The 25,147-nt window shown below is 50.0% G+C and overlaps 11 protein-coding genes across 11 annotated transcripts; 6 read left to right on the forward strand and 5 right to left on the reverse strand.

Moving 5' to 3' along the window:
* Nucleotides 1–71: 71 nt before the first annotated feature.
* Nucleotides 72–321, forward strand: N7446_004090 (uncharacterized protein; the record flags this gene model as incomplete). Its single annotated transcript, XM_058512839.1, has 2 exons — nucleotides 72–89; nucleotides 136–321. 2 exons carry the CDS (start codon nucleotides 72–74, stop codon nucleotides 319–321), a joined length of 204 nt encoding a protein of 67 aa, XP_058374168.1.
* A 22-nt stretch (nucleotides 322–343) lies between these two features.
* Nucleotides 344–1,249, reverse strand: N7446_004091 (uncharacterized protein; the record flags this gene model as incomplete). The annotated part of the gene is made up of 1 exon (XM_058512840.1): nucleotides 344–1,249. One exon carries the CDS (start codon nucleotides 1,247–1,249, stop codon nucleotides 344–346), a length of 906 nt encoding a protein of 301 aa, XP_058374169.1.
* A 3,952-nt stretch (nucleotides 1,250–5,201) lies between these two features.
* On the forward strand, nucleotides 5,202–6,432 carry N7446_004092 (uncharacterized protein; the record flags this gene model as incomplete). Its single annotated transcript, XM_058512841.1, has 2 exons — nucleotides 5,202–5,303; nucleotides 5,359–6,432. 2 exons carry the CDS (start codon nucleotides 5,202–5,204, stop codon nucleotides 6,430–6,432), a joined length of 1,176 nt encoding a protein of 391 aa, XP_058374170.1.
* A 697-nt stretch (nucleotides 6,433–7,129) lies between these two features.
* Nucleotides 7,130–7,569, forward strand: N7446_004093 (uncharacterized protein; the record flags this gene model as incomplete). Its single annotated transcript, XM_058512842.1, is given in 3 exon segments — nucleotides 7,130–7,202; nucleotides 7,263–7,393; nucleotides 7,405–7,569. The coding sequence occupies 3 exon segments, from the start codon at nucleotides 7,130–7,132 to the stop codon at nucleotides 7,567–7,569; spliced, it is 369 nt and encodes a 122-aa protein (XP_058374171.1).
* A 996-nt stretch (nucleotides 7,570–8,565) lies between these two features.
* Nucleotides 8,566–10,825, reverse strand: N7446_004094 (phosphoribomutase PRM15; the record flags this gene model as incomplete). Its single annotated transcript, XM_058512843.1, has 10 exons — nucleotides 8,566–8,726; nucleotides 8,785–9,461; nucleotides 9,515–9,804; nucleotides 9,853–10,033; nucleotides 10,090–10,099; nucleotides 10,149–10,167; nucleotides 10,224–10,543; nucleotides 10,600–10,678; nucleotides 10,728–10,772; nucleotides 10,820–10,825. 10 exons carry the CDS (start codon nucleotides 10,823–10,825, stop codon nucleotides 8,566–8,568), a joined length of 1,788 nt encoding a protein of 595 aa, XP_058374172.1.
* Nucleotides 10,826–11,075: 250 nt separating this feature from the next.
* Nucleotides 11,076–12,810, forward strand: N7446_004095 (fatty acid desaturase; the record flags this gene model as incomplete). The annotated part of the gene is made up of 3 exons (XM_058512844.1): nucleotides 11,076–11,272; nucleotides 11,332–11,504; nucleotides 11,558–12,810. 3 exons carry the CDS (start codon nucleotides 11,076–11,078, stop codon nucleotides 12,808–12,810), a joined length of 1,623 nt encoding a protein of 540 aa, XP_058374173.1.
* Nucleotides 12,811–13,065: 255 nt separating this feature from the next.
* Nucleotides 13,066–15,171, reverse strand: N7446_004096 (ASCC2 family CUE domain-containing protein; the record flags this gene model as incomplete). Its single annotated transcript, XM_058512845.1, has 1 exon — nucleotides 13,066–15,171. One exon carries the CDS (start codon nucleotides 15,169–15,171, stop codon nucleotides 13,066–13,068), a length of 2,106 nt encoding a protein of 701 aa, XP_058374174.1.
* Nucleotides 15,172–15,431: 260 nt separating this feature from the next.
* S10a (40S ribosomal protein uS10) lies at nucleotides 15,432–16,124 on the forward strand. Its single transcript, XM_058512846.1, has 4 exons — nucleotides 15,432–15,508; nucleotides 15,561–15,617; nucleotides 15,734–15,957; nucleotides 16,033–16,124. The coding sequence occupies exons 2-4, from the start codon at nucleotides 15,576–15,578 to the stop codon at nucleotides 16,115–16,117; spliced, it is 351 nt and encodes a 116-aa protein (XP_058374175.1). The 5' UTR covers nucleotides 15,432–15,508; nucleotides 15,561–15,575; the 3' UTR covers nucleotides 16,118–16,124.
* Nucleotides 16,125–16,513: 389 nt separating this feature from the next.
* On the reverse strand, nucleotides 16,514–18,560 carry N7446_004098 (FG-nucleoporin nup42; the record flags this gene model as incomplete). The annotated part of the gene is made up of 3 exons (XM_058512847.1): nucleotides 18,463–18,560; nucleotides 18,027–18,409; nucleotides 16,514–17,972 (listed from the first exon to the last, which is right to left on the reverse strand). Exons 2-3 carry the CDS (start codon nucleotides 18,308–18,310, stop codon nucleotides 16,514–16,516), a joined length of 1,743 nt encoding a protein of 580 aa, XP_058374176.1. The 5' UTR covers nucleotides 18,311–18,409; nucleotides 18,463–18,560.
* Nucleotides 18,561–19,056: 496 nt separating this feature from the next.
* N7446_004099 (ELYS family protein) lies at nucleotides 19,057–20,092 on the reverse strand (the record flags this gene model as incomplete). The annotated part of the gene is made up of 3 exons (XM_058512848.1): nucleotides 19,057–19,596; nucleotides 19,654–19,883; nucleotides 19,939–20,092. The coding sequence occupies 3 exons, from the start codon at nucleotides 20,090–20,092 to the stop codon at nucleotides 19,057–19,059; spliced, it is 924 nt and encodes a 307-aa protein (XP_058374177.1).
* A 216-nt stretch (nucleotides 20,093–20,308) lies between these two features.
* Nucleotides 20,309–24,807, forward strand: smc4 (condensin subunit SMC4; the record flags this gene model as incomplete). The annotated part of the gene is made up of 4 exons (XM_058512849.1): nucleotides 20,309–23,725; nucleotides 23,779–24,531; nucleotides 24,584–24,661; nucleotides 24,712–24,807. The coding sequence occupies 4 exons, from the start codon at nucleotides 20,309–20,311 to the stop codon at nucleotides 24,805–24,807; spliced, it is 4,344 nt and encodes a 1,447-aa protein (XP_058374178.1).
* Between the last annotated feature and the right edge of the window lie 340 nt (nucleotides 24,808–25,147).

Here is a 25,147-nt window from a genome sequence, read left to right on the forward strand (position 1 = left end):
AGCCGAGTCTTGAGAAAAATCCGGGTTTCTAAAAGCCCATCATCTCGGCGATTATTCTATGTGTAAAATCTATGCGTGACAGCCCTATGGTATCTTCCACTTTTTTTCAGTTAGCTAAGATCCAAATCATGACAGTTCACCAGTTCGACTAGTGGGGGCCTCTGGTATTTGAAAACGACTTGCATATTGGCACTTCACCCATGGAATGTTAATACTCATCAATTGCGGGGAGCACGAGGAGGCCTTAGCAGCTGTATTGAGTTAGCCAGCGGCTTTAGTTCAGATGATGAATTAGGAAAGAAGCCTTATATTGAACTCTAGCTATGCTGCCTCTAGAAAACAATTAAACTATAACCTGATTGTCCTTATCAACGGCTTCAAGGAGATCGTGGACTTTGCGGAAGTGAATCCCTTGGAAAAACCTCTCTCTCTGGTCCCGGACCGTGGCATCATCGAAGCAAGCTGCTCCCGTGACAGAAAAGAGTTGGTATTCAGCGAAGATAGCGTCATCTCCTTCCGTCATTGCCTCCTGCTCTATTTTCGCTACATCTTTATAGGATATAGAAAGAGCAGGATACTTCTTGGTGAAAGTGCGGCTAACGTCCTCCCAGCATGTCTTCTCTCCCGTGATGTAGGTGTATTTGTCCCACTTCGCGCTTTCCAACAAAGCGAGAAGACTCCTTGCTACATCCCGGGCACATGTGATATTGACCGGCTCTCTTCCAGTACCAGGTATGACCATTGTTTGATTGGCGACGTCAATCGGGAACGCAGGTCCAATGTCCTTGAGATACCGATTCTTTGCCGGGACGACGTAATCGACTAACCAGCCCACGGAAACCAAAGTCCATTCCAACTCGGTCTGCTCACGAAGCATCTTCCGCACAGGCTCGCGTGTGCGGAAGTAAAACTCGGGCTGCTCAGGGTGTGTTTCAAGGTTGCCACCAAACTCGGAGGGAATAAATCGTTTGCAGAGGCGGCTCTGCTTGCACGCCTCGATTAGGGCAAGGTGTACATGTACAAACCCCTCTGAATAGTCGAGGATCGTGGAGATCATGGCTTCGCAGTCCGAGATCGCATTGACAATTGATTCAACCGAATAGTCAATTACCACTTGCGTCACCTTTGGCAGACCATTGAACCGAGGCTTCAGGCTGCGAGATAACACTACCACATCGTGGCCCTTTGCGGTGAACTCTTCGACGAGATAACAGGCCAAGTCACCCGATCCTGCAATTGCTAGGCGCATGTTGGCAAATTGACCTTCGGGTTGCACAATGGATATGGTTTCGAGGTGGGCGAGCAACACCGGACCTAACGGACCGAGTACTTCGTAAAAGAAAAGAAAAGATAAAGAGTGAGCAAATGGACAGAAAGGAAATATGAGTGACTCTAAGCAAGGTGTCAGAACAAAGATGTGCTTACAAAAGAAATCAAAATATTGGAAGAGGGCTCAGCAGGTTTTATAGTAATCGATAGAAATATACTGAGGTGGAGAAACAGGGTCGGCCATAGCCGAAATAGGCAACCCACGGTGAATATTTTGCCTGGATGGTCATATTCTCGACTTTACCACAGAAATTGATCCAAAGGCTGATTAGCAAGCTTCGTATAGAATTATTAATACTTACACACTCGTATTATGAAGCAAAGTGTCAATTGTCTGGAATCGATCTAGAAAGCGGGGAATGGTTGGTCATCCCATGGAGTCCGCGGGCCCCGACAGAACAGTGCCAAGGACGGACACCGTAACTGCGATGAAAAGGCCTATCCCACCCAACAGTGATAGTCACTCTCATTTTTACAGTAATTTAAATACCTTATCTACTAAAACTGTTATCCCCACTTGGCTCGTTTAGCTGAAATGTACAGCTGGGTTCATGCAATATGAGATATATCAGCGAAGGAACAATAAAACGTATTAAGTGTGCCAGTAATATTGCTTGAATAACTATACCATAGAGCTTCTACCATTAATGCACGAATTTTGAAGACAAACTAAAAGCAAACAAAACCACGGCTCAAGGCTCAATCATACATATCGGTCGACGGCACATATTCGCAAGTTCATTCGTAGATAGAGATGCAGCCCATCCTCCCAGCTTAGGCCAGACATATATGTTGAATATCTGCGCCACCGATGGTCAGGTTTTGTTAAATGCGAGACCCACGGGATTCCACGTAATGTGCACCCTTGACTTTCAGGTCATCGAGAACGTTGTACTCCATGATCCACTTCATACATTCCATCAGGACCTCCGGGTTGAACTTGTCGCTCAAGTGATTCAAGTGATCTAGTTCGTCTGAGCTTGCAAGTCTACCAGCTTCAAAGCTGGTCTTCGTAACCCAATCAGTGGCGGGCTTACGTAGATCCTAATAGATTTGGGATGCAACCGGTAGGTCAGCCCCTTTCCAGTGCGCAGGAATAATGGCCAGTGCAATGCCAGATTCAATCGCCATGCAGACACCCTACCAGCAAATGTCAGTAAATGAACATGTTATGAATATACCCCGATGAGGGAGAGTCCCAATTTCCGTCCTGGACATCCCGTTTTCAGAATCCCAGGAACGGAGGGAACTCAGACATAAACCAAATCACACCGACACGACCAGTCTGAGTAGCCGGGTTGCCGATAGGCAGACACAGAAAATTAGATTCACAGTATCCTCGGGCGAATCCTTGTACTTGACGAAGCCACGGTAGATGACCCGACCGGAATAATTGGGCGAGTCAACTAAGCCTAGTTCGCGTCGGACCCGGGACTTGATGCCATCGCATCCAATAATGATATCAGCCCTATGTAGCGCCGTCCTCAAAATAATGCAGAGTGTATGTCACGGCGTCTGGGCTAGTGTTGGGGTGGATGAGAACAAGATGCTTTTTCAAATGCAGGTATTTCTTGGGGACGGGTTCTTCGATTAATACTGGAGATGAGCGCGGTGGATCGGCCGTGTGCGTGGCTACGAGGAGTCTTCAATATGGCCGAGCCGCTCGCCAGATTTATAGTGGTGGTATTGCATGTGGTACGACATCTGAGGCAAAGAGCGGCGTAGCAATGATTCTTTGCGGCCGAAGGCATCGAGGACGCGGGTGCCGCATGTTTTGTCATTGCACGCGAGGCCCCTGGTTTATCCTTGCGTACCGTAGGCAGCGCAATATGCTACCGCCACCAGCACTATAACGAAGTATCGGATCTGACTCGGACGTTCTACCTCTCGCGCCTTTCAGTCGTTTCTTTTTCGAGCCACACTTCCCCTTCCGCCTGTCTGGCTTTTTGGTTCCTCGCCTGTATCGTAAGCTGTGCACCTTATGCTTGCTTTTGTTTTGTCGTGTCACACAAAAATATACTCTAGGTAAACACATGCGTGCCTGGTTAGAACCCCCGAGCACGTTTCAAGTCCAAGTGACATCACCGGAGTGGATAGAAACTCCCCGGGCCGGCCCGCTCGATACCCCGGAAAGCGGAATTATAATGACAACCTCCATTCATTCGACCTGTGAACAACTTGCCCAGTGACGTCTTTTTTAGGCTAGTGGAGATTCTAATCCCATATGATTGTCTACTGCAGACTTACTGAGGTTGTCATGGCATCTTCGCCCAGGACTGCCTGTTACACGTCAGAAGGGTTTGTTGAATTGCGGAGTCATCATATTCGAGTCGTCGTACACACACAAAACAAAGTTGTGTGTATAATACATTACTATTCGAAGCACCAATGGTTTCTTGCAGAAGCACACCGGGGCTGGGTTGAGTTCCGATATTGGTGGCCTTTCGTGAGGTCCGTGGGAAACCGGCTATCAAACCCGTCTTCACCCTGTTCGTACCAGTTCCTCTCCTATAGACGAGCTGGTCAAGATACCGAATGAGCTGCGGTGGTGGCGACGCTCTTACAAAGACAAAACAAAGCCTTCCATCGTCAGCATGTTGCAGCCGACGAAGGCGAGGTGATGTCAAGATATTTTGGCGGTATATTGCGACGTTGAATAACGGTCTTCTTCCTTGATAAGCCATCTAAAGTGGGATAATATCTCAATGTTCTTTTTAACTTTTTTAACTCTGAAACATAAGTTAGAGAGGCTTAGCAACGCATGTGTAATGTGGGGTACAAATGTGTACACAGTGCCACACGCAGAGAGTATCTGAACTGCCTCACGAGATCCACGCACCTAGAAGGGAGTATATGGGTTTATGCCTTGTACTTCATATACTTTTTTCTTTAGCTGGTGTGGTTTTACTTGTTTTCTCTTAGTAAAATTAAAGTGGTGATGTTCACTCGCAGTGCTTTGACTAGATGTCTATACATGTATGAAACTCCACTGCCCAAGATAAGCAGAACGTTGGGAATGCAAAAGTAGAATAGGTTTATGCATCACGGTACATGCGTTAATTATGCATTTCGAGGACACAATATATGCCAAGGGTGTTCTTGTCTAATGTTCACATCCAATTCTTGCACGCATGACTTTGAATTTTATAAATCGACAGCAATAACACCTTTCGCACCCAATTTTTCTGTCTGCCTAAGATACATATATTTCAGTCAGACAATTATTCCAAAATCACTCGGAGGATTTGTGTCCTCATGCACCCCGGAAGCCTGGGTAGGCGGGAATTCCGAACGCCGTCGTCGCCCTACCCTGCCGAATTTCCATGATACATTAACACTCCGCGCCGCCTGGACAAGGATCTTACGCCTTTCATCTCGGTTCCTACTCTAGCGTCGCTCAACCAACCAACTGGAGGACTCTCCCATTCTCTGATTCTTCACGGGGCCTCGCTAAACTAGCATATGCGGGGAAGCGGAGATTCATCGGCTTATCGAGTCACTGATCATTCAAGAAACTGGCGTAGACCTAACACTGATTCTCCTTAGTCTTGTCCACATGGCTGATTGTGAGCGGATAATTATCGGGTTTGGCACAATATCACTGGAATTCAGCATGAAATATATAGACACGAGCAGAAGTGCCAAGATATGCCGAGATTTTCAGCCCGGCGGTCTTTTCCACAATGGGGTTTGGGTCTAGGACCATGATGTTAATGGCTGTTAGGCTTGTTCGTCTATGGAATGCATTCTTAACCGAGCATACAGTACATAGAGGTCCATATCAAAATCAATATAAAAGGGGACGGTATAGTCGCGTTGAGCATGTCACAACCAGTCTCTGAATCCCCTTCGAAAAAGCGCATCTCGACAATATGAAGACCACAAGTGTTCTGGCATTGACAGGTTTGCTAACATCGGTCAATGCTCACGGATACTTGACCATCCCTTCAAGTCGTACACGCCTGGGATTTGAGGTATGGTCCTGGAGGACAAGTTTATGACATTAGAGTGCTAACTTAACATCGTCAGGCTGGCATTGACACCTGCCCTGAATGCTCTATTCTTGAACCCGTCACTGCGTGGCCTGATGTGGAAGCAGCACAGGTTGGCCGCAGCGGACCATGTGGATACAATGCCCGGGTTAGCGTGGACTACAACCAACCCGGCGATTATTGGGGCAACTCCGTGGTTGCCACGTATACTGCAAACGATATCGTTGAAGTGCAATGGTGTGTTGATAACAATGGAGATCACGGTGGCATGTTTACCTACGGCGTCTGCCAGAATCAAACTTTAGTCGACTTGTTTCTGACCCCAGGATATCTCCCAACGACGGAGGAGAAACAAGCCGCCGAGGATTGCTTCCTGGATGGTGAACTGAAATGTACCGATGTTGATGGACAGAGCTGTGGCTATAATCCTGACTGTACCTCTGATCAGGCATGTTACCGCAATGATTGGTTTACTTGCAATGCATTCAACGCCGACTCCAACCGCGGCTGCCAGGGCGTGGATGGCGCTGCTTTGAACTCCTGCAAGACGACTATTGCCGGCGGCTATACAGTCACGAAGAAAATCAAGATCCCAGACTACAGCTCGGATCACACTCTGCTTCGCTTCAGGTGGAACTCGTTCCAGACCGCTCAGGTGTATCTCCACTGTGCCGACATTGCCATTTCAGGATCCGGGTCTGGATCAACTTCAAGCACTAGTTCTATTAGTTCGACTATAACAACTTCTGCTACCAAGACGAGCACCACTGCTTCCTCGACAACATGCACTGCTGCTACATCTGTCGCAGTAACCTTCAATGAGCTGGTCACTACTACATATGGCGAGGATGTCTATGTCGTCGGTTCAATTAGCCAACTGGGCTCTTGGTCTACCTCGTCTGCGATCGCTCTTTCTGCAAGCTCGTATACATCATCTAACCCATTGTGGACTACCACTATTTCCCTCCCCGTCGGTACCACTTTTGAATACAAGTTCATCAAGAAGGAGTCGGACGGCAGCATTGTCTGGGAAAGTGACCCTAACCGGAGCTATACTGTACCAACTGGCTGCTCAGGCACCACGGCTACTGCAAGTGCAACTTGGCGGTAGAGCCTTCGCCTGCATTTCTGCTTTAATCGGGGGAAATAGCGTCTCGATTTAGTGTATTACAATATGACTTGTTTATCAATCTCTAGCGAGGGCGGAATTCTCTTAATAACTGGCACTGAAGTTATCTCGGAGTATCAAGGAAGGAAAACGGTACACAAAAATGAGTGGAGGCTGCAGCCTGTTGACAAAACGTAATTCCATCTCAAATGCAAGACTTAATGTCCCGATCCGAAGCCCCTCTCGTATTTTCTTGAATATGTCTCGGGTGGTGGAGGACCCCACACCGTCCTGGAACAAGGTCTTGGTTCACTTGAGTCTTTTGCTGGATGTGGCCGGGCGTACTGCTGAGATGTATAACACAAGTGATCTGCAGAAGATTGAGATCCATGCGTGGAGTAAAGCGAGCTGATGGTTCTGGAAATCTCTTCGTCGCTGAACCTGACACACTTAATATTACTCCGACCTCCATTTGTATGCGATGTGTGCACTGTAGTACGAGCACAAGCACCTGAGACTAGTGGGGTAGCGTGATGGTGTGTGTATTTGGGCGTGTCACTTGAGTATTTTTGGTCATAGCGTTCTATCTTGGGGGGATGGAGGGCACATTTATTGTGGACTTTTGTTTGGGATGTATAGGAGTCATAGCCTTCGTCTTCGCTCGTTTTCGATAGTTGAGGTCGAGACCGTGCATGGATACATGGATGTTCATGCCGATGATGGGGGCAGCTATCGTGATGTCGAGTACAAGCTGGAGCTTTTGGTTTCGTGTCGTTTCTAAAGATTGGTCTTAGTGAGTGATAGAAGTTCTCGTGCGAGAATTATTTTAAAAGCATCAAACGAGTTCCTACCCTCGAACGGCTCCTCGACCGTGGCGAGGACAGTCAAACGTGTGGACAGTGTCTCTGGTCCTTGCGGCTTCACGCTGTTGGTGTTGAAAGGAACCATCGTCCTCGCTACTCAAGTAAGGTATAGTTTGGTGGATGTGATGCGTATGACGGGGACAAGAGCGATCACTTTGTTGATGCACCGAATCTCTATATTGTGAAGGACAAACATGCTGCCCAGCTTGGGCCTGGCGCACACATTTATGGCACATTTGGACTTCATGAGGCTGAGAACATTCCAGCTCAAGACTGATTCATATATCCTCATGTCAAATCTATCGGAGTCGGGCTCCCAGAATGTACGTCCCTCATGACCTTGATGCTTCATTTCCCTCGCACAAGCATTGGCTGACCTGAGACAAACAAGCCTTGCATGCAGCACTTTTGATTGCAACTTGGCGGACACCCGCTTCTTCTTGTGGTCCTCGTACGCATCCGTTCGATACATCTGAAACAAGCCCCAGGACGTCCAGACCAGCGATCTGTATGGTGCCAATAGAATCCCTGTCTTCCCAAATTCCAGGACTCCTTTACCAAAGCTGATGATCCAGGACCGCACTGGTCGAGATGGTTTCTGAAGAAGCCAAGCCTATCACCCTACACTCACAGGTACCCAACCCTTATTAAGGAGACGTGGATTGAAAAAGTGAAGACCTGCGAGATTTTGAAGGGGAGCCGCACCTGAACGTGGCGCAGTACCACGGCTGTGTAGTTATGGAGGACGGCACAATCAGAGGCATCTGTTTTACGATTTACGAGACACTTATGGGACGCGTAGGCACCGTTAGATGCAACAAATTGGATTCTGCATACGAGAGGCGCGGGACCGATCAAAACCAGGTCGAGCGCTAGGTGAAGGGGATTGAACGGGGTATTCGCCATCTACTAACAACTCACAACATATATCGAATCAATAACATCGCTTATATTGATGTACTAATCACGGGAAAGTATTTTTTTCTCAATAGCATAGACTACTTTCCAGCGAAAACGCTCAATATATCGGTTCCCTTTCCACTCTCGTATAACCTTTCGGGCTGCATCTTGGGCGGTGTGTTTCACAGGCATTGAATGCCTTGCATCTTGCAGTATCATTGATCATGTTTGCTCTAGCACTTCGAACTCTCCATCGTAGAAGACATATGAAACTTGAAATTGGGATTTGATAGTCAAACAAGGTGGTTATTTCAATACTGGACATTTCAGAACATATTCTCGCTCTTCACATCTTCCATGTCCCTATCGCCTCTCACTCCACAGTGAGGATATGACCCGATGATGTGGGAAGCTGTTTGCTGTATGACATCGAAGGAGTGAAACGCTCAACCCATTCCTCCCGAATAGTAAGGAAAGTATCGCAGACTGCCTTGACCGCATCTTCGCGAGAATCCCCACAACTTTCAATGTAGACTATTTTAGATAACGATATTAGCGGACGAGCTCTTCGAATAAAGCCAGGGAAACTTACATTTAACCTTCGGCTCTGTACCCGATCCTCGGAATGTGAAGCGAACACCGCCCTCGAGCCACAGAGTCAGCATCTGGCTGGTTGGGTCGTCAGGCAAGTCTGGCTTGTTATCGGGAGTGCTAGAGTCATAGCCCTCCGTCAGATCCCTCCACCGCAAAACCTTGAAATGGCCAAACTTCATGTCTGCAAGACAAGAGCTCCCTCTGATTCCTTGGAATAATGTCGATGTGAGCTCTGGGTCAGGAGATCGGAAATAGTTGTTCAACGTCTCATGGTGGCCAAATTCCGCAAATAGATTTTGAAGCTTGGCATACACAGTCAATCCCTGTGATCTCCATTTCGCCTCTGCGGCAAGGAATACTGTGGCTGCTGTAATTCCATCCTTGTCATAGCACACGGATGGGAACATGTACCCCAATGCTTCCTCGTATGCAAACGAAACTGTCTTCCCTTCTTTCTCAAGATCCCGGGCAACATTGGCCATCCACTTGAAACCTGTAAGGGTTTCTTTGAAGTGGATACCCTTTGCAGCTGCCATCTTGGCAAGCATGCCGCTCGAGACCGTTGTGGTCAAGACAGAGATGTGAGACCAATCTTTGTCGGCATCATAGGAATCCAGGATATGAGATGCTAATAGAACACCGACGTGGTTTCCGGTCAATAATTGCCATTTGTCACTGTATTAGACATTAGCGATAGGTAATCAACGGCTGCAGGAAGAAGAACTCACTCTACTTTCTCCGCTACGGCAAAGCGGTCCGCATCCGGATCGTTCGCAATAATCAAAGTCTTTCCCTGTTTATCAGCAGTCTCGATAGAAAGGTCCAAGGCACCACTCTCCTCGGGGTTGGGGAACTTCACAGTGGGGAAGTCTGGATCTGGCTTCTCTTGGGCTTCAACAGACGCGTGGTTGTCGATTCCAAGTGAGTGGCACAACTCCGGAAGCACCAGACCTCCCACTCCGTGAAGAGGAGTGTAGACAAATGGCTTTGGGGGTTCCCAGTTTGCTACTGTGGATTTCTAAGACATCGTCAGAGTTGTCACCCGCATAGATGTTCAAGAACGCACCATGAACTTCCCAACCCGATCCATGTAGTGGGGAAGCAGTTGCTGGTAGGAATCCGAGCGCAAGTATTCGCCGGGCTGCAATGGCTCCCATGCTGTTGGCCAGGGTTCAAGATTTTCTTTGATTGACTGCGCGATTTCCCCATCTTCGGGTCGATTGATCTGCGCACCGTTGCTCGAGTACCTATGAAGCACAGCCTATTAGCTGCTGTGTGACAATGATAACGGTATCCTCCTTACACTTTGTAACCTATAGAGAGATTAGCATATGGTTTGCTGTATAGGTGTGAGTTGCTTACCGTTGTCTTGAGCTGGGTTCTTTAAAAAGCGCTCGAGTCAGTACGTATATATAGTGGGTGTCCTGGTTAACCTACGTGGCTCGCCGTCACCATGATACCCGCAGCAGCATGAAAATGGTTCACACCGAACGGTACCAGCGGCGTTGGTGCTTCCTGATCAAAGAGAAATACAGGAATCTTCTGCGCGATGAAAGCATTGGCGGCGAGTGCGGCAAACTTCTTAGAGTTGTGACGTGCATCGTGGCCAATGACTACACCATGCGAGGCGATATCAGAACGCTGATCACGGATAAACTTGGCTAGGCCTTGCGAGGCTTGTATGACTATCAAAGAGTTCATGCAAGAGAACCCTGCTGCCATGCGGCCTCGTAGACCTGCTGTGCCAAATTCGATGCCTATACTAGGATCAGACGTGCACTATAACCTCGAATGTACATAGGATGACACGCACGGTTTCGCAAGCGCTTTTCCAGCTCTTCAACGGCATTAGAGTCACGTAGCTGCTCTATTTCCGCGCGGGTTGTAGGATCCTATATCCGAGTCAGTCACATCAGGCCACCGGAACACGGATATACGGACCTGGTCCCATTGGAGCCATGTTTGGATGAGTGTCGCGAGTGTATCCTATCAGAGTTAATGCAATATCAAGAGACGCCAAAAGGATTGCTCACCATCATGCCATATGAGGACGGAGTATGAAGGTCCAGTAATGAAGAAGTGACAAGCACGGGTTGACCGCCGATCGGTCCCCGCTGCGCTCCTCCGCTATGTTTCTGCCTTGTTTCCTATTAATATCTCCCTTCGCTGCTCCCTGCTCTTTGGGCTTTGAACCTTGTCACTCATTTTACTGTTTGGATCTGAACAATGTCTTTGTGAATTCGTCACTGTTGTCGACCTTGAACATCCACACCGTTGCCGCGTCACACCATGGAGAAACCCCAGCCGTCCCGGAAGGACACTGTCTTGACTCGCCGTTATATTGAAGGCCTCATTGCAGAGGGAAAACATGTCATTATCTTCGAGGGCCGTGTTTTGAAGGTAGATGCCTGGATCAAGTTCCATCCCGGAGGAGACAAGTCCATCAAACACATGGTGGGCAGGGATGCGACAGATGAGATCAACGCGTACGTCCCTGGATGGATCACAGACTAAGACATATCTAACCTGAGCTTCTCTCACATAGGCTACATTCCCAAGAAGCCCGCAACCGCATGCCCTCGTATCAGATCGGTCGAATTGAAGGGATATGGATCAACTTTCTACCCCCAATACAGGGCGGCAAGTACCGTCCCTACACAGAGGAATCATGCTCGACGGAGGAGGATTCAACAAGCCAAGAGAGCTCCTATGGATCTAGTCACGATGGATCTTTTCCCCCTCGCCAATTTTCGATGCGGTCGACTCGAAAGCCTCGGCCCGTCAGAGGGAGTCGACCACAACCACCGACACCGTTTCTTCGACCCAGAACGGACCGCCCCAGCCAAAATTTTTGGATGCAAGAACCAGAGAGGAGATTGTCTTCGACACTGCCAAATATCCTTCGTTGGACACCGCGAGCCAGGAGGAGATTAAGCGCAAATACCGTGAGCTGAACGAGCGGATGAAGGCCGAGGGTCTTTACAACTGCAACTACTCTGCGTACTTCATTGAATGTTGTCGATACAGTCTGTTCGCAGGCTTATCATACGTGTTTCTGCGCATGGAATGGTGGGCGGCCTCGGCATTCTTCCTAGGCTGCGTCTGGCACCAGCTTGTTTTTACTGCCCATGATGCTGGCCACATGGGAATTACGCACAATTTCCATGTGGACAGTGTTATTGGAATGATCATCGCGGATTACATCGGTGGCCTAAGTCTCGGGTGGTGGAAACGAAGCCACAACGTGCATCATATCGTGACCAACGAGCCTGAACACGACCCCGATATTGAGCATATCCCGTTCTTTGCCATCTCGCATCGGTTCCTTACCAGCCTTCGGAGCACATACTATGACCGAGTCATGACCTTTGACGTCCCAGCTCAATTCCTCCTCAAGTTCCAGAACTACCTTTACTACCCTATCATGTCGCTCGCGCGTTTCAATCTCACTGCCCTGAGCTGGGAGTATCTGCTGAAGCGCCAGGCTCCTCGGAAGGGTCCCGCCTGGTGGCATTTCTACTTCGAGCTTGTTGGACAGGTCTTCTTCTGGACCTGGTATGGCTATGGAATTCTGTACAAGACACTTCCCGATACCAGCAGCCGCCTTACCTTCCTTCTCATCTCGAACATCGTTCCCTCCCCGCTGCATGTTCAAATCACATTATCCCACTTCGCCATGTCAACCGCCGACCTAGGAGTCGGCGAGTCCTTCCCGCAGAAGATGCTTCGCACCACTATGGACGTCGACTGCCCAACATGGCTCGATTTCTTCCATGGTGGTCTGCAGTTCCAGGCCATCCACCATCTGTACCCACGCATGCCGCGCCACAACTTGCGTCGTGCCCAGAAGAACGTCCTGGAATTCTGCCGAGATACTGGTATCCCATATGCGATTTTCACATTCTACGATGGAAATAAAGAGGTTATCAGCCGTCTCGGTGATGTCGCAAAGCAGGTCCGCCTTATGGAGGAGTGCCGCAAATCGATTTCCGAAACTGGTGTCTTCTCGGATCATCATCATTGATTCACTGATGAATGAAGTATTGTTCCTTGCGGGTCATGCGAACGAGGTTCCTGTGTAAATACATTGTCGATCTGTATGTGTTCTGGTATATTAATGATGAACGAATGTTTTACGTGTTTTACGTTCCATTGCTTTGTAGCTGCTTTTGTAATATTTTTCATGTTTAGATTACAAGCATAGTCGTCCATCATGGTGAACATAGTCGAGGCTCACATCAATCGGTTACATCCACATGGACTATATCAATGCCTGTTCTTAGCCAGGCATTCCACCCCCACGCGCCATCTTCTTCGCATGCTGTTGTCGACGATTATGATTCGCCCGACTCCCCTTATTAGCCTCTTTTCTTTGCCGCGACGCAGCAGAATCCGGCTGAGCCTGACCCCCAGTCGGAGCAGACCCACCACCACGCCCACCACGTCCACGACCTACACGTCCCCTTCCACCTCTTCCACCACCACCTCGACCACGCAAACCAGCCTGACCAGAAGACTCACCCTCATCAGAGCCGTCCTCGCCATCCTCACGAGGCTGCGGCCTCCGATAAGACGTAGAACGCAACTCGGGCTGGTTCAAAGCACCGCCACCACCAGACCCGCTAGCGTCCATAGCCAGCCGGTCCTCGAGTTTGGCAAGCCGTCTAGGATCACGCGTGAGCATAACAGCCCATCCTTCAATAGCCTCGTCCGTCATTTCGGTTTCCCGTTTCAGCGACGCACGCGGCTGCGAGCGGCGGGTGGTCGAATCTCGGGCAAACAGGCCGGGGTTGGACTTGTATGTTCGGAAGAGGGTCATGTCGAGATCTGCTGCGCGGCGGGTTTGTACAGCTGCGTCGGCTTCGGCGTCTGTACCGGTCGTCACGCCATCCACGGTGCCGCCTACATCGGCTGCGTCGTAGGTGTCGTCGCGTTCATCGTCGTCTGAGTCAAATGTTGCTAGTGCGGAGAGGATCGCTGCTTTGTTTGCGGCGTGGTGGCTTCGATCTGCTAGGACTGTGTCGGCCGTTTGGTCTGCGTCGATGCGGCCGAAGTGTAGTTTGCCTTTGCCTGCTGCTTCGTCTGAGCGGCTCAATTCGGCGATATCGACGTCATTGTCGAAGACGTTCTTTCGGATTGGGAAGGATTCCGGTTGGGGTGAGTGCAGGGCGGGTGGCGTTGGTTGTGGTGAGAGATGGCTATGGTGTGGTTCTGCTGTCGGGGCTAGTTGCTCCGATCGATCTAGAGACTGGAGCTCTAGAGGGAGTGAGTCGTCGAGGAGGTGTGCGACGATTGTTTCAGGGTTGTCGTTGTAGAAATCTAATAGCCGTACAACGAATGCCGAGCCAAGATCGGGGAAAAGGTCTTGTACTTGGGTGACAAGGGACATCTTGTGTGCGTGAAGCTCCTCTGGGATGAGGACCCCTGAAGATACATCTTTGCCTTTGTCCAGCTTCTTCCGTCTTTGATACCGATGGTGGAGCGATTTGGATTCCACTTGGTAGGCGCGCAAGCTGGAGAGAAGATCCTCTCCCCGTTTCTGGGGGTGATTGGTAAGATACTTCTCTAGCCGAAGAAGCAAGTCCGAGCTGCATACAAGGTCTGATAGCAGTGTCGCCTCTTTTTTCATCTTCGGCGTTCCCACTCGGGCAGCGGCTTTGAGACCGAACAACTGATCCAATAACAATGACATGTTGGCAGATTGTTCCTTCAACAAAGAGATCAATCCAACGAAGATATTCGCAACCAGAATCTTCCGGAACTCTTCTCTAGCACTTTTGGATTGGTAAGCTTCTGATACCGTATCCAGGAAGTCAGAACCCGCCATAAGCACCTGGCCTGAAGCTGGAAGCACGGAGGCAAGGATAGTTAAGCGGCGGATGTCTGAGATGACTTCAGGATTGGAGAACGAGTTTGCTGAAGAGAGGTTCTTGATGATGATGGCCTTTGCCTTCTCAATGCTGGAGGTGATCTTGTCATGGTGTAGATCCCAGGCATTTGATAATGACGTTTTGAGAACCGTGCTGGAAGGGTAGCAGCAGCATAGGTCACCGAGGAGTCTCCAGTCCAGTAGTCCATCTGGTGGGTTTGATAGACCAAGCAGGTACCGCCTTGTTGCTAAAAAGCAAAGCTTCCGAAGCTGTCGAGCTTTAGGTCCACTCTTTAAACTAGAGTCCCCCGCTGCGGCGTACTGATAGTAAGATCCCAGGAATGCGGGCGCGGATGCATCTTGAGCGGCCACGTCTCTGAACTGCTTATCGGAGATATTTAGACGGATGCCCAACAAGGTCATCCATGCATCTAGGCAAGCGTCCCAATCATTCGATGGGATTGTCCTCCGCACTGCGGGGGAGGGCACTGGAGCCAGCGGGGGAAGCTCAGCCATTGGGGCAAGCTGTGCTTGGTTGACTGAGGGTAGCTAAGGGGGACAAAGGAGAAAACAACAACAAGCAAAAACAAGAACACGCAAACAATCGTTAGCTCATGATTATATCTCGAATGCCTCAAACTTGGGAGTTGTCCCAAAAGAACAATGACTCAGCCCTGAGTCATCGATAAGGTCAATGGCACCAAAAGCGGCTTAGCGTGCGATAGCCGAAGCGCCAAGACTTTCGCACTGAACTTTTCGGTATCGAATTCTCGCTCCACACTGTTTCTGCCAGCCATCATCACCTTACCGAGCCTAGTAGTTCAGGTCTTGACGGCATTCGCCTTTTTAAATTGTATGTGATCTCTTCCTTGAACCTGTCGACTTCACGCGCTAACCCAACCCAGCACCAATCATTCAAGATGTCTTTCCAGAAGCCCGAGAAGGATTTCGGCGAGGGCCCTGTACGTTGTCGCCGACCCTATGGTCCAATTGCACGCTGTCGTCGTTGTGCGCAGAGTGTGAATGGGCCTCACAAACCTTGATCAATCACTAATTGCGTCTCTCGCCTGCTATACAGAAGGTCCACAAGATCCGTATCACCCTGACCTCCCGCAAGGTTGCCTCCCTCGAGAAGGTCTGCCAGGAGCTCATCGACCGTGCCCGCTCCAAGTCCCTCCAGGTCAAGGGCCCCGTCCGTCTCCCTACCAAGACCCTCCAGATCTCCACCCGCAAGACCCCCAACGGTGAGGGTTCCAAGACCTGGGACAAGTACGAGATGCGCATCCACAAGCGTCTGATTGAGTGAGTTTTTACCCGGCTGTCTAAGAGACAGATCTTATGCACGAAGATACAGTCACTAACATTCAATCTTTACAGCCTCCTCGCCCCCACTGAGACCGTCAAGCAGATCATCATCAACATCGAGGCCGGTGTTGAGGTTGAGGTTACCATTGCCGCTTAAATGATCTAGCCCTGGGCTTGCGTTAGGGAGGGATCATGCACTGGTGAATTTGGAGCGTGAATGCGCTACGTTGGACCCGATGCGAGCCTGCAGGACTTATCTGTTCTATGGGTGATCCCGTTTGACCTAATATACCAAAAATAAAAAATGGAACATCTTGAAAAAACAATCTTCCAGTTTTGTAGTCTGGAACCCGTAGTGTATTCGTAGACGTCAGTTGCTTAAACTAAGTTAGAAAAAGCCCACCTCCCAAACGCCGTTCTCCATGTTTGCGCATACTAGACATGTCGTCCTTTGTTATGCCAAATGAAACGCTCCGTGCACAAGTTAACCAAAAAAGAAAAGAATCAGAAAATGCAAGTCGTATTTCATAAGTCACAAATCGCAATGTTGATATCAAAAATCGAAGCTGATCCACTCTCTCTTAGGGGGAACGGATGGAATGCCATCCTTGAAGTACCCGTTGTTGAGGTAGAATTCATATGCCTCGGCAACCTCTGGGGTGTATTCCTCTGGCTTGCCTTGAGAGTCGCGCAGACTTGCTGGATCGGGCGGCCCACTGGGGAAATTGACTCGGACCAACGTCGTGTTGTCTTGCGGGTGCAAATAACAAGGGTGGTCATTGACATACTTCACTGGACGGCCCTTCCACATAGTCAGACGTTTAGATGATGGGTCGTGCCTTGTTTCGCCCTGTAGTTCTGGGAGTGGGTTGAGTTGGTTCGGGTCATCAAGTTTGAGAAACGCTCGAGGGCCAGCGTCAACATGCTGCACTGGGACGCCTTGTGGTGCGGCGGGCTGGCCGAATGGGTTGGCTGCTGGTTGGGAGGAGGTCCCAAATGGATTGAGTGCGGAGGGTTGTGGTGGGAATCCAGACGTCGGTTGTGGCTGCCCGAATCCACCGGAGGCAGGAGAGAAGGCAGGAGCTGCAGGTTGCTGTGAAGCTGTCTGTGTAAATGGCGAGGGAGCATTCGTAGGAGCAGGCTGTCCGAAGCCCCCAGAGGCGGGTTGATTGTTGGAGATCTGGCTAAAGGGTGAGGATGAGGAAGCTGGAGCGCCGAAAGGGTTTGCTGCCGGAGCTGCGGGCTGTCCGAAGCCTGGTTTGCCAAACCCGGATTGTCCTCCCAGGGTCGACGGCTGCCCGAAGCCAGAGCCACTTATGTTGGATGGCTGTCCAAACCCGGATGACTGGCCTAAACTCGAGGTCTGTCCGAAGCCAGACGATTGACCCAGAGTTGAAGGTTGCCCAAAGCCAGATGACTGACCTAGAGTTGAGGGCTGTCCGAAACCAGACGTTTGACCTAGAGTCGAGGGTTGGCCGAAGCCAGCGGATTGCCCCAGAGTCGACGGTCGGCCGAAGCCAGAGGACTGGCCCAGAGTTGAGGGCTGCCCGAAACCTGAAGACTGGCCGGGGGTTGAAGGTTGACCGAAACCAGATGCCTGGCCCAAAGCTGATGGTTGTCCGAATCCCGAAGGAGCACCACCGAGGGTTCCAGGCGCTTGGGTAGCATCGGGTCCTGTCTTGCCTTCAACGATATCGAGCCTGTTAGGATGCTCGTTCTTTCCATCAATAATGAACTTCACGGCGCCATTAAGATCACCCAAGACGACTTCCATCTGTTTGATAGACTCTTGCCAGAGGGCCTGGGATTCTTGGACCGCCTGGTCAATGCTACCCGCAGCTGCCAATTCATAATGGCGCACACGCAATTCTTCCGGACTCTGCTCACGCCCAGGACCACCGAACAGCTGACGTGGAACATTCTGCTGTGGTGAATAGGAGGAAAGGATCCAGAGTGGACGGTTCTTTCCCGCGGTCAGGTCAAGTTTGATATCACTTGCGCTGACGCCGAAGCTGTATTCAAGTTAGTTCCAAGTCCCATCGAATATTGCTAAGAGGTTGGCTTACTCGTCTGCATATTTCTTGTTTTGGGATTGGCTTGGCGCAGATGTTCCACCTGTCGTAGATGCTCGGTTAGACAATGGCTTTGGCTTCAAATCAGGGCCAAACGGTAATGTATCGACGCGGCGAAAGGCTAAGTGAACAGGGCCTTGTCTGGACATTGGTATTGATACAAGTACAATGGGCAGAGAGCAATAGAAGGAAAGAGATAAGACGAGCAAGGAGCAAACGGATAGTCTTAAACTGTAGGCATGCATTGCCTGCATAGTTTGGGGTGAAATGGCTGGCATATTAACGCGAGATATACTCACCAAACCCAGAGAGAGCTCCGAATCTATTCCCGGAAGAACCAGCTGTGCTTCGGCCAGGGTGCTCGAATTTGCACTTATCTAAAATCGTAATGTTAGCGACTCAATTTTGACTTGGCTTAGATGTTACATACCCCCAAACCTGCAGCGCCCCTGCTGGAAAAACGTGCAGACGGTCATCTTCGGTCTCGATTGGCGGGTTAGCTCCCTTGGGGGCGAAAGGCAGAAGCAGGAGACGAGAGAACACGGTAGTGTCACGTAAGAAGATGCAAATGAAGGTGCTTGCGATGAATAAGAAAGGAAGAGAGGAATGAGGATAAAGGATGAATAGAATAGGTTGCGGTAGCGCGTTAGGAGTGGAAAACGGCATGGTTTGGGACTTTTCACGACATCCGGTATCTTATCGCTATGTCACCGCGCAGGGCTGGAGGAAGTATGTCCTGCTGGTAATTTTTACGCATTTCAACTGATCCGAGAGTCAGATTTAATTCAATCACTTCTGATTTGTCTTTCTGGTAATTTGTGGGCTTCTTGCAAATGCTAATGAGTACAAGTGCTGTGAGAAACTGGTGGGTGCCGAATATATACCAGGAATCCACTTTACACTAACGCCTCGACATTATCAATTACAATTGGGAACATCATTTGTCAAAACCGTAAACTCCTTTTGCTATTCAATTCTAAACAAGCATTCATCCCAGTGATGCTGCACTGGTTGGGTATATCATCTACATGTGCCTTATACTCCCTCGAAGGTTATCCCAGTTCAAACCATCCACTTTCTTGCCACTCAAGGATTCAAGCTCGGGGGAGACATCGGAAACTCGTCCGGTTGCAAGACGCCGCATCATGACGGTATCCTTGGCCCCAGGGAGTGTGCTGGCATTGCCATGTAGCAATACTGATTCGAACCACACTTCCTCATCCTCATCCAGTGGCAGTCCGACGAGTTCCATTGCGCGCCGGCTTCTGGTCTGGCCGGGGCTGGCCTTGTGAACAAACTCCACCAACTGCTCAAAGAAGCTCTGACGGTGAGCGTCATCGTACTTGCGTGTGAAGTAAAACGCCTCGGTGACGTTGGATCGACTCAGAGTTTCGAAGAAAGCTTTGCGAACCTTTTCGCTTGCGAGAGGAGGAGCCACAGTGAGGTAGTATGCGATTGCGAGGCTGTCGTCGTGCCGGGGAAGCTTGGTGAGAGTCAGGGCGTAGAGGATTTCATCCGGGAAGGTAGGAATGAGCGATGGTTCGGTGAGGTACTCAAGTGCTCGCTAATACAGTCAGTAATTGCCGGGAGGTAATGGCTTTGAAGACCCATGCAAGCTCACCCGGAAATCTAGTCGATCAAGGTGCCAAAGGCCCTCGATGAAGAGACGGTATTTCTCCGGTAGGTGGCATCGTTGCGCAAACTGAATCGAAGCTTCTGGAGCAGCGCGACAGTCTTTGAGGACATAGTACACTAGAGATTGTTTGTGTTCGATATCCAGTTCCGAGGAAACAATGTGATTGAAAAGTTCTCGAAGATCTGTATTGCTCTTGGGCGGGTAGACCTTGGTCACTAGAAGGGAGCAAATCATTAGCCTAAATCTTCCAGCTGAAGCTTCGAATCATACCTCCCTGGATACCGAGCAGTCTTAGCAGTCGGTCGGCGAAGAGCTGGTTCTCGAAGGCACGCCGATTGGCAAGGATCTGTTCAACGACCTTAGGCTCATAAGTGTATTTCTTGTTGAACGAGAACACATAGTCAAAGTTCTCCCAGGGCGCCATGGTGATGCAGAGAGAAGAGAGTTGCGAGTGTCGCAAGTTCAAGTTGGAAGCTCCGCGGAGACGTAATTACCGTACGGTAACTTACGGCGGGATATGGCGGTGAAGGGCTTGTTGTGGCAGAACGACGGCCGCCATTCCTCTTTGGGCGCAAGGTAAACAACCCACTTTCGTCGGACGAAACACTCCGTCCCCTCCATGCAATCACCTTAATCCATCATGGCTGCAGTCGCTAAGGGCAGGTCATCGCGCCGGTCTGCTCCCCGTCGGAGCTATGTTGTCGAAGATACCTCTGAATCCGAAGACCCCGGAAATGTGACACCCACACCCGATACGCATGACGACGAAGAAGCTGAGGAGGAGGAGGAGGATTACACCCCCGTCCCCAAGAGGGCAAAGAGAACCTCCAAGAGTCGGATGACCTTAGAACCGAAGACACCTTCCACCGCACGCCCTGCCAGCAAAATCCAAGAAGCGATAACGGATGATTCCGATGCGTCGCACGCAATGGACACCGAAGAGGACGAAACGAATGATGAAAACGATGAAAACGATGAGAACGATGAGGGCGTTAGTATCGCGTCAATTGAAGCCGATCCTGAATCCCCATCTAGAAATGCGGCGTTGAAAAGAAAAAGTATGGCTCATCCCCGCAAGAGTCGCGGCTCAATCACACCCAAGCCGGCCAAGGGCTCACTCCCTACTCCAGAGCCATCCAAATCGCCAGAGCCCCAGGCGCGAGCACGCGCAAGTGTGCCGCCTCTGTCCGACATCACCGAATCCGCCGTGAACCAATCGCCCTCGAAAGAATCGGAAGAACCCAAGTCTCAGATTTCCATCATCAACCCGAACTCGACAGTCTTGGAGAAGCCTATGGATATCGTGGCGAAGTCAAGGACGCAAATTCCTACGGCCCCTGAGGAATCTGCGGCACCCAAGCCCCGAATGATCATTGAAAATCTTATTCTGACAAACTTCAAGAGTTACGCGGGCAAGCAAATTGTCGGACCGTTCCACGCCTCCTTCTCGTCCGTCGTCGGACCCAATGGCTCAGGAAAATCTAACGTTATTGACTCGCTACTCTTTGTGTTTGGTTTCCGTGCCAGCAAGATGCGACAGGGCAAAATCTCCGCTCTGATTCACAACTCTGCTCAGTATCCAGACCTCGCCTATTGCGAGGTCGAGGTCCATTTCGCACAAGTCCTCGATTTGCCCGAAGGTGGATCTGAAGTAGTCCCAGATTCCCAACTGATCGTTTCTCGACGCGCGTTCAAGAACAACACCAGCAAATACTACATGAACAAGAAGGAGACCAACTTTGCAACTGTTGGCGCCTTCCTTCGCGATCGTGGAATCGACCTCGACCACAAGCGTTTCTTGATTCTGCAGGGTGAGGTCGAGTCCATTGCTCAGATGAAACCAAAAGCCGCCAATGAACACGACGAAGGTTTGTTGGAATACTTAGAGGACATTATCGGAACCTCGAAGTATAAGACGCCCATCGACGAAGCTGCGACCGAGCTCGAAACCTTGAACGATGTCTGCGTGGAGAAGAACAACCGTGTGCAGCATGTGGAGAAGGAGAAGACCGCCTTGGTGGATAAGAAAGACAAGGCTCTGGCTTACATTCGCGAGGAGAATGAATTGGCTCAGAAGCAATCCGCTCTTTACCAGATCTACATTGATGAGTGCGCTGACAATGTCCGTGTTACGGAAGAAGCCATCCTCCAGATGCAGGAGTTGCTGAACATGGAACTCGAGAAGCATGAGGGAAATGAATCCGGCATCAAAGAGATCGAAAAGGCCTACAAGAAGGGTGTTCGCCAGTACGAATCTATGGAGAAAGAGACTCAAGCCTTGCTCAAGGAGATGGCCAAATACGACAAGGAGTCAGTCAAGTTCGAAGAGAAGAAGAAGTTCTTACTTGGCAAGCAGAAGAAGCTGGAAAAGGCGATGCACACCAGCCGACTCGCTGCTTCAGAATGCCAGAGTCTGGTCGAGAAGTTCACCGACGACATCGAGAAGAAGACTGCCGAAACAACTCAGTTTGAGAAGGAAATGTTGACGGAAGAGAAGGAACTGAACACCATTCGCGAGGGTCTCAAAGGCAAGACCCAGGGCCTCTCCGATCAGATTGCTGCCAAGCAGAAGTCTCTCGAGCCGTGGAACGAGAAGATCAACCAAAAGCAATCCGCAGTTGCAGTCGCCCAAAGTGAACTTGATATCTTACGCGAGCGTAGTAACGCTGGTACTGTCCTTCTCGAGGAGGCACAGGCCAAGATTGTTACGATCGAGGAAAGTCTGCAATCCAAACAAAACGACCTCGAAGAGCGACAGGCCCAGAAAGAGACCTTGGAGTATGAAGTCGAAAAGTTCAAGCATGATCTTCAGAAATACGCGGGCCGTGAACCCGAGGTTCGCTCACATGTCTCAAGTGCCCGTCAAAAGGCCGAAGATGCCCGCGCCAGCCTGGCAAGTACCCAGAACAGTGGAAGTGTCTTGACTGGCTTGATGCGACTGAAAGAGTCCGGTCGTATTGATGGATTCCATGGCAGACTTGGTAACCTGGGTACTATTGACGAGAAGTACGATATCGCAATCTCTACCGCTTGTCCTGCTCTCAACAACATGGTGGTGGAAACTGTCGAAGTCGGCCAACAGTGTATCGACTACCTGCGAAAAAACAACCTCGGTCGAGCAAACTTCATTCTTCTTGACCGTCTCCCCCGCCGTGATATGTCCACCATCTACACTCCCGAAAGTGTTCCCCGTCTCTTTGATCTCGTCAAGCCCAAGGATGAAATGTTTGCACCTGCTTTCTACAGTGTGATGCAAAACACCCTGGTTGCTAAGGACTTGGAGCAAGCCAACCGTATCGCCTACGGTGCTCGCCGGTGGCGAGTGGTGACGCTTGACGGACAGTTGATCGATGTGTCAGGAACAATGAGTGGTGGTGGAACCCGCGTTGCCCGGGGTGGTATGTCGTCGAAACAGGTCGCAGATGTCACAAAGGATCAAATGTCTCGTCTGGAGACAGATCTCGAAGATCTCGAAAGGAAGTTCCAGGCCTTTCAAGAGAAGCAGCGAAACGTTGAAGCTCAGATGCGGGAAAGACTGGAGGAAATCCCGCGCGTTGAGACCAAGATCCAAAAGATCATGATCGAGATCGAGAGTACCAAGCGTAGTCTCGTTGATGCTCAGCGACGCGTGAAGGAACTTGGCGCACAGCACCAGCCATCCGACTCTGATGAAGGCCAAGTCGCTGCCCTCGAGAAACAGATCGCCAAGACCGAGAAGGAGATCGAGAAGCTCAACGACGAGAAGAGTGGTATCGAGGAGGAGATTTCCACTCTTCAGAGCAAAATCATGGAGGTTGGTGGTGTTCGTCTTCGTGGCCAAAAGGCCAAGGTCGATGGCCTCAAGGAGCAAATCGGCTTGCTCGCTGAAGAGATATCTAATGCCGAGGTGCAACAATCCAAGAACGAAAAGCTTATCAAGAAGCACTCGAAGTCACGCGACGACTCGGAGAAGGAGATTGGACAAATCGCCGAAGACCTGGAAAAGCTGGAAGAAGATGTCTCCAACAAAGACAACGATGCTTCCGAGTGGAGACAGAAGGCCGAGGAGGCTCAGGAGGTAGGCTTTTACACATTCGGGAAGGTACTGGATTTGCAGCTGACCATTCTTAGGCATTGGAAACCAAGAAGGGCGAGCTTCAGACCATGAAAGAGGAACTCGACACAAAGGTCGCTGAGCTTAATGAGACACGAGCCACCGAGATTGAGATGCGCAACAAGCTGGACGAGAACCAGAAGGCTTTGGCTGAGAACCAGAAGCGCAGTCGCTACTGGGAAGAGAAGCTTTCAAAGCTGACTGTCCAAAACATCAGCGACATTGGTGAAGAGCAGGAGCCTACAGAGCTCCAGATGTACACCAAGGATGAACTCGAATCCATGAACAAGGAGTCACTGAAGGCCATCATTGCTGCTCTGGAGGAGAAGGTCCAGAACGCATCTGTCGATTTGTCAGTAATCGAAGAATACCGTCGCCGTGCTGCTGAGCACGAATCGCGTTCAGCGGATCTGAACACCGCACTGGCATCCCGCGATGGTGCGAAGGCTCGCTTGGACGGACTTCGATCTTCCCGCCTGAATGGATTCATGGAAGGATTCGGTATTATTTCTTTGCGCCTCAAGGAAATGTACCAAATGATCACCATGGGTGGTAACGCCGAGTTGGAGCTGGTGGACTCATTGGATCCCTTCTCGGAAGGCATTCTGTTCTCAGTCATGCCTCCCAAGAAGAGCTGGAAGAACATTGGGAATTTGTCTGGTGGAGAAAAGACTCTGTCCAGTTTGGCGCTGGTCTTCGCTCTGCACCACTACAAACCTACTCCGCTCTATGTCATGGACGAGATTGATGCCGCCCTGGACTTCCGAAACGTGAGTTACTTCCTATGGGTTGTCCTCAAACTATATGCTGACTGCCTTCTAGGTTTCTATCGTCGCCTCTTACATCAAGGAGCGGACAAAGAACGCACAATTCATTGTCATTTCATTGCGAAACAACATGGTAGGTGCGCCCTCTCTGCACTAAAATGTACTAGACTGACATGCTTTTAGTTCGAACTTGCTGCCCGACTTGTTGGTGTTTATAAGGTCAACCACATGACCAAGAGCGTGACAATCGAGAACCGGGATTATATCACGGGTCGGTAATGACTGAAGATGATATGCATTGTTGTCGTTCTTGATTTTCACCACTCGTCTGGATGCACAGTGTTGTCTGCTGTTTTTGATGATATCATGGGTCCGGAGTACAGGGATTTTTGGATATTATTTTCTCTTACAATCATGCTCACGGACTTTAGAAATGTGTTCTTTAATGGCATCTTTGTTCCTTCAATTGTACAGCCAACAACAATGCAGGGGGGATTTAGCCTAAACCCGACATAGGCTGCTCTTCGCATGGATCGCCATCTAAGCTTCCACTTGTTTATATGGCAACACGACTCTCGGGTCTTCAGTCCCCGAACAAGCTCTAGACTACCCCGATATA

Source organism: Penicillium canescens (assembly GCF_028828765.1).
Source record: "Penicillium canescens strain IBT 15451 chromosome Unknown utg000003l_segment0_segment0, whole genome shotgun sequence".
Taxonomy (NCBI): domain Eukaryota; kingdom Fungi; phylum Ascomycota; class Eurotiomycetes; order Eurotiales; family Aspergillaceae; genus Penicillium; species Penicillium canescens.